Below are 11,946 nucleotides of genomic sequence, written 5' to 3'. Positions count from 1 at the left end.
GGCATCAATACACAAGGGGCAAAAATACAAAAGTGTTACTTTTTTTTAGTGTACTGATTACTTCCAATCCCATCACATAAGATTCTACCTAGTATTATCTGCTGAGCTCTGATGTCATCTTTATCCGGCACACATGGTTAAAATTCTGTCCATTCCCAGGTACTTATTTGGGCCTTTTAACACGTTTGGTTCCTGGGATTTTAATAATAATTTAATATAGTTTTAAATAGAGTTATAGCTATTTGGATGGTAAATAGTGTGGCTCAGATAGGCGTGAGTAAGGGGTGTGGCGTGTGGGCACAAGAGCTCGACCACGCGATACAATACATGGGGCTTTTCCCTAAGATAGTATTTCTAATATAAGCATAGACCACCCATTTAACATTGTGTCCAAAGGTATTTTCATATCTTTTATTTGGGATCTAAATACTTTACTCTGGGGAAAAAAATATATATTCCCATAAGTCTGTTTATGTGCATAAGTATAGTATAGCTAAAACCAGCTAAGTTAAACCATCCCTTTACCATTGTGTCAGTGTAATATTTTCATATCTCTATCTACATATCCCTAATTATATAATACCCTTTATATATTTATAAAAAGAAAAAAAGTAGAATAGTACTGTGCATTTAGATTGGAGTTATTCATCTTAACATTATATACCGTATTTGCTCGATTATAAGACGAGGTTTTTTTCAGAGCAAATGCTCTGAAAAATACCCCTCGTCTTCTAATCGGGGTCGTCTTCTAATCAGACCTCAAATAGAGGTCTGATTATGAGACTAAGATCCAGATCCCCCGCACAGCTGCAGGGGACCTGGATCCTCCTGTCTCCCCTCCCCCCATTTAACACCCCCCCACACACACTTACCGGTGCTTCCTGCTGTATTGCCAGGGCAGCGGGTTGACGTCTACGCGATGCGCGTAGACAACGTCCGCTGCAGCCAGAAGGAGGTGTGGCTAGCAGCGGGGGTTGTCTGCGTCCTTTGCGCATACCTTCCCCGACTGTCAGAGATCAGAGTTCCCTGCACCAATGCGGGGAACTCTGATCTCTGACAGCCGGGGAAGGTATGCGCGACGGACACAGACAAACCCCCGCTGCCAACTCCACCTCCTTCCGGCTGCAGCAGAAGGAGACATCAACCCGCTGCCCCGGCAACACAGCAGGAAATTGGAAGCACCGGTAAGTGCGTGTGTGTGTTAAATGGGGGCATAGGGCATTTCTGGAATGCCTTATACCCCTATTTGCCACTCTGGCACTTAGGGGGTTAAAAGGCATATTATGGGGCAGAGTGGCATATAGGGCATTTCAGGAGGCAGAGTGGCGTTAAGGGGGCATTTAATAGAGCACTCTGTCTCCTGAAATGCCTTATACCTCCCTATATGCCACTCTGCCCCATAATATGAGGGTTATAGAGGGTTAAAAGGCATATCATGGGCCACAGTGCCATATTGGTGTGGCAAGCCTGGGGGCAGATGTGCGTAACTGGGGGACAGGTTGGAAAATACAAGGAAATAAAAACAAAAAAAATATTTTTCTTAATCATAGCTTTTATTTAAAAAAATAGTTTACATGAATTAACATTTACTGGTAAAACTTTTTTCCTTTAGGGTCGTCTTATATTCAGGCTTTTTCTTTTTTTCCCTAAGTTAATATTCAGATTTTGGGGGGTCGTCTTATAATCAGGGTCGTCTTATAATCGAGCAAATACGGTGTGTGTATATATATATATATATATATATATATATGAAGGTTAGATAAAACATCTGATCTGACATTCCATAGAAAAGTAATCTCATATTAGCAGCCTCTTATTATAGCGCTGTGCATTGGAATAAATCATCTTAATATGGCGCCGTATATAGCAAATTTAGTCCAAACGATCGACATTCAAGTAGAGGTAAAATCTCAATATTCTAACAGAGCTCATGTTATTAACCTTTTGCCGTCTCCCAAATACCCTGTGTTTATAACCATTTTAATTAACCAGGTTTTTTTTTTTTTTTATAGCTTTGTTTGTCTTTCGTGGTAACTTTATTTCTTCTGGCCTGTAGAATCTGTTCTTTTACCCCAAAGGAGTAGAACATTGCTATTACGTCCCTAGCTTGATTGTCGGCAACTCCTTTAGGTCTATATAAACGATGAATTATCTCCATTAATGGGCATGGATGCCTGTTGTGACATTGAGTGATTTGAAAAAATTTAAGAGATATCCCTCCAGTTGGTCCTGCTGAACCTGGGATGTTTCTAAAATGAAGGTTTGATCTTCTAGATTAATCTTCCAAATCTCTTACTTTCTCTTCCATATTTTTTACCCTCTCAGTCATAATCTTTATTAGCCATTGTCATATTGTTATACTGCTTGTCTAAAGTTATCAATTTCCCTCCCATTTCGCATACTTTGATGTTTAGATCTTGTATCTCTTTTTGCTCATTGAACTACCAGCAATTTCCCTCGTTATAGCTTCCAACTGTACATCCAGTTTCTCTAGGAAAAAATCCTGGGTAACATATTTTGTGTTTTTGGAAGGATTTTGTTCTTGGAAACTCAGAAGACCCTCTGTAGATGAAGAAGCCGAAAGATCCAAATTATTCTCTTGTTTATCGTTATTCAGTACTGGGGAGAAAAAGCCTGAGCCTCTTTTAGATTGTTCTACTCTTTTCTCATTTCTCTTGCCTCTTCATCTTGGTAGTTTCTTTCAGGCCATATTGAACAAATCTTCTATATGGTGATGTGCCAGGCCATATCTGCATATTTCTCCGGATGTAGTAGCACCAAAAAATATCCGAAAAAATTACGACAAACACAACGTATCAACCCATTTTTAAAAATTTCACAATAGTGACCCTAAACCCCTACAATTCATCGGGATAACACAAGTTAAAAAATTCTGGAAGAAGAAATGAAGTGGGTTTATAACTTAAAGACTTTAAAACCACTTGGGTTAAACTGCGACTTTGAGCTCTGCAATTTCTTATATCATAGAATTTAGACAAAATTTTAAATTAAGAAACAGTGAGCTATTCTAATTATCTTTTAAACTGTATTTCATATCTCTAGTTGTATATTTTTTTTCATTTTACGCACAATATGGGGTTAATACTGAACAGAACAAAGTACCAATAACGATGCGATTAAAATCAAGTGAGTCGAATTGTCTCTCTACCAATTGAGTGAAAGGATTTAAATAATGCAAGGCATTCTCATCAGTGCAAAAAAAAGAGTTGCTTAACAGAAGAAGCTATCGGAGCGAAACGCGATATGCGTATAGATGAAAACAGGAGGGTCAGAAGAAATAGCGTGGGACTGCCTGGGAGAGAGCGCCATTAAGGTGCTTTGTGGCTGAACAGGAACCAAGTGGAGTCACGTGAATGCACATCGCATCACATGACTCCGCTATGACTTTTTAAAAAATAATAAATCTTTTACTCACCTACAAAAGGAAGTAAAACAACTAGCTTAATAGATTCTACTATTTGTCCTGAGTTTAGAAATACCCAATGTTTTTATGTTTTTTTTTGCTGTTTTTTGTAAGTTATAGGGCAATAAGTACAAGTAGCGTTTTATGATTTCCAAACTTTTTTTTTTCCAAATCTGGTCATTCTGCCTCCATCTCCCCTTTGGAACATCTTTGAAGACGGTTAACTCACTTTACCCCATCAAATCATATATTTTTGAAAACTAGACACCCCAGGGTATTTCAAATGCTGGTATTTTAACCCTTTCCATGCACTAATTATACAACCACTTTGTCAAACTTTATAGTAGTATTTTTTTTAAAAAATTGTAATTTAGTTATAAATATACAGGTCCTGGTATATGCCACTGTCAAACAACACCCCAACATGTGTTCAGCAACATCTCCGGAGTGTGGTGATACCCCACATGCATAGGTTTGTCAGATTGTTTGGGACATGTGTAATTCAGGTTTTCAACACAGACTTTTAGCATTTGGCCATTCTGCCTCTATCTCCTCTTTGGAACATCTTTGAAGCCAGCTACTTCAATTTACCCCATCAAACCATATATTTTTGAAAACTAGACACACCAAGGTATTTCAAACGCTGGTATTTTAACCCTTTTCATGCATGATATTCTACCACCAGCCTTTGCCAAAGTTCATGGTGTTTTTTTTACACAAATTGTAATTCAGGAATGAATTCATAGCTCCTGGTATGCGTCGCTATCAAACAACACAATATGTGTTCAGCAACATCTCCCGAGTACAGCGATACCCCCCCATGTATGGGTTTGTCAGATTGTCTGGGAGGTAAAATGCCACAATTAGGAAGTGCACATTTTTTAAGTTGGAACTTTTACATCTGGTCCTACTGCCCCCATGTCCTAATAGGGCCATCTTTGAAGCTAATTCAATTTACCCCATCAAACCATACGGTAGTATTGTTGTTTTTGTCACGCAAATTGTACTTCAGATATAAATTTACAGCTCCGGGTATACGTCACTATCGAACACCCCAATGTGTGTTCAGCAACATCTCCCGAGTACAGTGATACCACCCATGCATGGGTTTGTCTGGTGTTTGGAAGCCACTTTTGGGAAGTGCACCAACCCCCGGCCACTCCAATTTACCCCATCAAAGCATTAATTTTTTTTTTTTAAATTGGACATCCCTTTGTCATTTGAAATGCTTTTACTTTAACTCTCTCCATATCAAGATCTTTGGGAAGATACAGCACTAATTTTAGCACTTGCTCATAATAAACTATTTTTTTTTTTTACTTTATTCTATTTGGACTTTTTTTTTTTTTATACATTTTGCTGGAACTAGATGGTTTTTCTGATGCATAATTACTGTGATTGGAAAGCTGGACTCCATTGACTTGCATAGTTGAATGCAGTGCTTGTATTCCACATGCAAGTGGAGCTAGAGTTCACTAGAGGATTTGGAGACCCTCTGGCAAACTTTTCCAACTTTTTTTTTTTTTTTTTTTTTTTTTTTTTTTGAGGCCGTGCCGCCATCTCGCGAGTGGAAAAATCACTCGCAGTGGTTGGGGTGAGTGTACGGAGTCGCTGAATGCCTCGTGATCGAAGCATTTCAGCAACGCCATTTTAGTTTAGGAGATCGTTGAAAACCGGCATCTGCTGCCATACAGTGTAGTGGATGTTGACACCCTGGGCAGGGGCCAGACATAGCCCCTGATGTTAATCTCTGTGTTACTGAACACCTCAATAGATACATTACAGCAACACCGCTTGAACGAAGAAAATTGTAGATCACTTTCTAAGCTTGTTTACCAGCCATGTCATTGGTTGTCACATGAGTTTTTGTGTGACATGCCTGAACTGTCAATGGATGTTACGGAGTTAACCCTTTACCTGAAGTTTAGTTATCCAATATTTTTGATAGGCCTATGAAAGGACTAGTATATGCTAATTAGGAGAACAACCAACAATTGGAGGGAGCAAGTAAATTGGACAAAAGCAGTGCAATATGCCTTATTTTACAGTGGACCTAGACATTCAATGAAAGCTGTTGTGTTTAATTGTAATGATTGTTGCATTTGTGTATGATTAGATAAGTTGGACAGAATTGTTTAGTTTGTTCAATGTACTGTTTATTCCAGCTTCTTGCCAATTTGCAGTCTTGAGTATATGTGAATCCGAGTTTTACAAAATCACAACATCCAAGGGGAACAAGCTTTGCCTTGGGATATGAGCCTGTGTGCTAGCAGGGTAACAGAACTGAAGGTATGTTTGGTGGCTCCTGTAAATGGTATTGGTCCCCCTAGGATGATTAAGCTATTCATTGTGATAGGATCTTTTACTTTGACTGTATAAGTACATGGCTACAAAATAATGCAGTTATGAAGAGAGACTAAAAGTAATTATGTACACTGGCAAAACAGCATTTTAGAGGGACTAAAACATTGTATTAGTAGATGCGAGGACAATATAAAGAGCCTGTTCATTAGCAGAAATGTGCAGAGACCAGAATTCATAGACAAGGGAAGGGATTCTTTACAGTTAGGACTATACATTCCAGAATTCACAGCCAAGGATGCTGGCGTTATCAAATACATTAGATGCCTTCTAAAAGAGGGGTGTGTTTTTTGTTTTTAGAAAGGCTTGACATACAGGGCTATAAATATGATCATATTTGCACAATTATAAGAACCCTCCTAAATTTCAATATTTTTCATTGGGGGGGGGGGGGGGAGCCTGAACACAATACCTTGCAGGAAAAGAGACTTTACATGTGAACTAATTTACTAAACTGTTTTTATTTGCCAAAAACTATGGCTGAGAGAAAAAAAAATAAAAAAAATAAAAAGCCACTCTGGCCTCTCCCGATATATCCCTAGACTTGTCCCCCATGCTTTACTCCCTGGTGTTCAGTGGGGCAGCTGGTGGACGTCTGCACATTGGCAACTTCTGCTACCCGTTATTTCCACCAGGGCTGATAACTGAGCACTGGAGGGTCATGTCAGTGCTCAGTCATAGAAGCCCTGACCGGTTGTTTCAACCCAAGTAAAGAAAGTTACTTTCATGAAGCAGAATATGGATATTAAAGTGTTATTCAATTAGGAGGTGAGAAACAAAACAAGTTTGAAATAACAGGCCAACATAATTTACTCAAAGTTTGTTTTATTTCAAAAGCTAGAATAGCTTCAATAGCCATGTTATGGTGATTTCAAACACATGTAAAATACCTTACAATACATTAGATTCCAAAAAGGTACCAAAAAGTACAGTAAAATTAACACTTCCAGTACAGGAAATGTATGACACAAAACAATACAAAATAAAAGGTGGAAAGTGACATGGTTCCCTAGGATGTCATTCTGTACAAATGGAGCAATAAGTCCATAACTCCCACAAGGTATTCCCTAGACGAAGAACTGCAGCTTTAAGCAGACCCCAAACCAGTTCAGTTTTTACCTATTAATAAAACCATTGATTAGTTTTGCATATCTAATTCACAAATCAAATTGCCACTAGAAACGATAAGCAGGAACTGTTGAATGACACCTGTTACTATGTGTGGAACTTGGCAAGTGTTAATCTCTACTTTTCAAAAGCCATAGCATACCTGAAATAAATGTTCAATAAGGCTTGTAGTTATTTTGATGACCACCACGCCTGGGAGCCTTTCCATAGTTTGCACTTCCCTGACCTGCAAGAGAGAGCCATTAAGCTAACTTATATTGTTCCACCCAGTAACCAAAGATTTCTAGTATAACTTACTGTAATCATAGCCTGGCCCATATCCATAATATCCATAGCCAGTGTAATCATAGTTGCCATAGCCACCATAGCCTTGCTGGCCATAGCCATATCCCTGGTTCCCATAGCCTTGGTTCCAATAGTTGTTATAACCTTGATTCCAGTTTTGTCCTTGAGCTGTTAATACATAATGTAGGCATCTCAACAACTTAAGTCAAACTAAAGCATGGGCAGAGGAACAAAAATAGTATATTTTCCAGCATTAAGAAGGCCTGGAATGGTGCATGTAGGCCTGGATGACAAGACTGAACCAAGCATCACATCTGCTAGGAAAGATTGACCAGGGCTGTGTCACGTATATACATGCTGTTTGCAAGACATGAGCTTGCATGTATATATGCGACACATGAAGGAGCATTATTTGAACATACCTTTTCCACCTCTGCCTCTGCCACCAAATCCTCCTCTCCCACCATACTGCTGCTGGTATACTTCTTTTGGTTGTGCTATCTTTATTTCACACTGCAAACAATCAAACCAATGCATCAGTTTGTAGATCCACACATGCAACTTTTTAACAGCAAATGTTAACGCGCTATTCAAACATTAGTCTAGAACGCCCATTAGTCTAAAACGCCAATTTTAATCACTTTAAGGTAGGAGTCTCACAGAAGGGAAAAAAAAGTCTTTGCCAACTTGTGTTACTTTAAACTGTACTAGATTATGCTAGTCAAACCTGGAGTGCCATTGTTCGCATCAGCTTATTGCAACTGATCAAGCAGCCCCCCCAAACAGGAGATGCTGATGCCCGTCCCCCCCACACTAGTCTGTTAACCCTTCTTTACCACAGGCAGCACAATAGTCTGTTTTAACATAGCATTAAACTTGATATTCACACTAGCACATAGTCATACAGCTGTCTGAACACATGAAAAAAACCTCAAATGCATTTTTAATTCTGTAACTAATCTAGTTTTTGGATTCAGTTTGAATCTAGTTACTGTTTTTCCAGATGCCTCTAATCTCCTGAACAGGATTTTACACACATTGTTCATGAACCGCTCTTCCATTCAGTGGCAGTATCCACTGGGAAATGAGGCTGTTGATCCCTCAATTTAAGATGCAAATACAGCTCGCCATACCACTGCAGTGTGCTTGGAGCCATTATAACATTCTCAGATTCCAATTTCAGATAACACTTGTTTCACAATAGAGCTGCAGTAGCTTTGAGCTGGTCTCAAAATACAAGCACTTTGGGATGCCTCACCTTGCTGCCGCTAACATTATGGAATTTTTTCTCCAGGATTTTTTTCACCGGATCTTCTTCTTTAAATGTAATGAAAACAAAGCCCCTTCTCTTGTTTGTTTTGGGGTCCATTGGCAGTTCAACTGCTTCAATCTGGGGAGGAATAGGTAAAATGAAATTAAGTCATCTTCACTAACTCAAAGGAGTGAATAGACTAGTGTTTGAGTAATGTTATGTCACAAAAGTTATTTTTCTTCAACATACCTCACCAAAGGTTCCAAAATATTCTCTTATTTTATCCTCGCCTGCTTCTGGATTGAGCCCACCAACAAAGATTTTTTTAATGGGATCCTTTTTCATGGCCATTGCCTTCTTGGGATCAATTAGTCTCCCATCTAGTCTGTGTTCCTTCTGTTCCAAAACCTGTGAAAATATTCTAGTTAGTAACACCTTGTCACAGAATTAGAAAATTCGGCAAATTTATACTACAGACCTTATCAACACTTGATGCATCTTTAAACAGTATAAATCCAAATCCTCTAGATCTCCCTGTATTGGGGTCCATCTTGATTGTGCAATCTGACACTTCACCAAACTTAGAAAAGTAATCTTTCAAGTCCTTTTTGCTTGTATCCCAACTTAGGCCACCAACAAACATTTTCCTAAAAATCACAAATGAAACATATCTAAATAAAAGTACAATTGTCAGGAAATCTGACATTAAAAAGTTTAGTCAGCAGTTCATCCTAGTCTCATAAGGTTGTTGCGTTTACATGTTATTAATACTATACACACAAACATGAGGTAATTAGAGGGAACGTTACTTGTTTTGGAGTTTGGTAGTCAAAGGAACACATGCATGAACATTAAAGCACTTTGTAGGTTTATTATTACGCATATGAGACGAAAAAACCTGCAGTGCAGTCACTTTTCCACATAAATTGCATTTGCTTGAAGAAGATCACTGGCAGTAAAGCACGCCAATTGATTTCAATGTGCTTTCTGCACATAGCCACAGGTAGCCTTGTGCAAGACAGCACTCAAGCCAACACTGCATATGTGGTTATAAGCAGGAAGCATACCCAGCTGAGCCAATTGTGAAGTTGTATTTTTCCAACAATAGCATTTAACCATTTAATCAATCGCACCAGGCACACAAATTTAAAGTGGACATGCATCTTAAGCAGAAATAATATTTTACAGAATTTATAGTGTTTGTACTTTCCATGAAGCATACTCAGAAAATACATTAACTCACAACTCCAATTACACACTTTAATGTGTAACGTGACAGATCAGATACTGTATAACACAAGCTTACTATACTACTAATTGACCCCTTGGCTGAATGGGAAAAGAGTGGTAACAAAGCACAATTTTGAAAATGAGTAAGGACTGATAGGAACACTATTAACTTAATAAAGGTTACTGACACAAGGCTAGTGTTATTTCATGCCTCTACTAGATTAACCATACAGCACTATTCTTCCAGTAGAATGCCACAATAATCTATGCAACATCTTTGGGTAAACAAGTCTGCATTGTCTGTACAATATAATAAGCCATAGTACACAGATAGACAACATACTTTAACAATGGTAAGAAATTGGTAGGATTGTTAATAAAAAGGCATTTTGAAGTTACAACCAAACACAAGCCTGAAAATGTAGATAATACAAGTAAATTGAAAGAAAGCAATCAATTACCACAATATACACTGGTGTTTATCATACTATTAACAATGAAACAGTAGTTCAACATACCGTTTCATATTAAAATGCCTCGGAAAAAGTTTGGATGATGACAAACAATAGCGAAAAACTACACCACATGGCACCAAAGGCCAGCCGAACAAAGAAGGTGTAGCCATACCACCACGTACCCCGCCTCCATAACAAACGATACAAAACAAAGATACTTACATTCCTTCGTGTAAAGGAGAATTAATGTCAGCTACGCACCCAGCGTCCTCATCACCTTTGGTAGAGTTTATTTGATCGCATTCGGCGCCGTTTTGCTCTTCAGGGGCGGCTGCCTCGTTGACCTCGGCAGTGTCAGCTTCGGAAGTTTCGTGGCCATTCTCTGTGGTCTCCATGTATTGCTGCTCAGTATCAGACATGTTGTTTAAGTAGCCTGGTTCACGCCTGTAACAAAAGACGAAATCCGATTTCAACACATAGCAAAATATCAACCTGGCCTAACGACGAAAATCGACGTAGAACCATTCAAAATAGACCAGTTAAAATACAGTTGTAAGCTCTGCCGCTGTTAGAGAACACGCTGCGTTTAGACTACAAAACGGTTAAAAAGTTAACCAATGAAAGCCACCTGCGACACAATTAACGAAATCCCACCAACTACGCCATAGAATAAACTACCCCGTCCCCGACACAAGCGTTTAAACACCCACCCAAGAAAGCAAATACGGAAAAACTCGCTGCACCAACCGTTCGCACTTTCAAAGATGGTCTCTCCCAACAATGCTAACTCGTGGCTACTTTTATAGAGCCGAATGCTCGCACAGTTGAACACTGCCAATTGCCATTGGCTGCCTCTTTTTTAAACGAGCTTCCCCGTTGGTGGGTTCGTCTCAACGTGAGGATTTGGCTAGTGACGTAACAATCTCGCGGCACTATTGTCGGAGCATCTCCGTAACAGTCGCCATGTTTTTTTTTATGATTTACTTTTAAAATGTGTGCGCTTAGATGGTTTGTTAATGTATCCGCAATAGAATACTTTATTTAAAACGGTGGCATCAATATTTTGAAGATACCTCTCTGTGTAATTGTACACTTCTATATATGTAGTTCGTCGGCTGTTTGTAATTTACAAATACTCGCGCTTAAAATGTCTTCGGTAAAACCAGTGAATCAATATACAAATATTTTTGCACTCGTTCAATGTTCTATTGCATTGGATATTTTGTCTCTCCAGGTGACACGTATTTAAATTTTAATGCTTTAACATAATTATTTGGAAGCATTCCCAAGTTTACGATGGCGCCTGCTTTTCACGTCATTTATAATACTGCGTACACGTACTATGCAACGGTTTCATTTAAATACGTATGTACAAATATGTTGATTACAAATCACATGATTATATATTGGCATGAACTCACACAAATTATTTCATTTTATTAACTCTTTGAGTATATTTTGTACTGTGAAAACTTATTTTGGCGATATGATTGTTTCCCCATGATTCCTCATTTTACTTTTCTTCTTATCACTTTTAGATGTGTAGCCCAATACTTGATATAAGAAATATATAAGAAAATACCGTGTGTGGGGGAAATCTTATCTTGCCACAAAGTATTTAAAGTGGCTTGATTTTGGAAATGCCTCAGATAGAATTTCTAATTATGTGTCATGCAATACAAGGTATGCAAATTACAGTTTCAAAGATTTTTTTCACCCCATTTGGTTTTACTGGATTGTAACCAAATCATCTATGTACAGTGCTGCTGAATCTGTCGGCGCTTTATAAATAAAGTATAATAATAATATGA

At 38.4% G+C, this 11,946-nt stretch overlaps 1 protein-coding gene across 1 annotated transcript; it reads right to left on the bottom strand.

The window, feature by feature from the left end:
* Positions 1-6,841: 6,841 nt before the first annotated feature.
* On the bottom strand, positions 6,842-10,554 carry LOC149275915 (heterogeneous nuclear ribonucleoprotein A/B-like). The gene is made up of 8 exons (XM_089504146.1): positions 10,397-10,554; positions 8,929-9,097; positions 8,700-8,858; positions 8,457-8,588; positions 7,621-7,711; positions 7,211-7,366; positions 7,056-7,139; positions 6,842-6,904 (listed from the first exon to the last, which is right to left on the bottom strand). The coding sequence occupies exons 1-7, from the start codon at positions 10,552-10,554 to the stop codon at positions 7,069-7,071; spliced, it is 936 nt and encodes a 311-aa protein (XP_089360272.1). The 3' UTR covers positions 6,842-6,904; positions 7,056-7,068.
* Positions 10,555-11,946: the final 1,392 nt, after the last annotated feature.

The sequence above is a fragment of the Sceloporus occidentalis genome, unplaced genomic scaffold (genome assembly GCF_023333645.1).
Source record: "Sceloporus occidentalis isolate IW3139 unplaced genomic scaffold, rSceOcc1.0.p SCAF_257, whole genome shotgun sequence".
NCBI lineage: Eukaryota > Metazoa > Chordata > Lepidosauria > Squamata > Phrynosomatidae > Sceloporus > Sceloporus occidentalis.
This window is presented reverse-complemented; position numbering and strand designations above follow the sequence as displayed.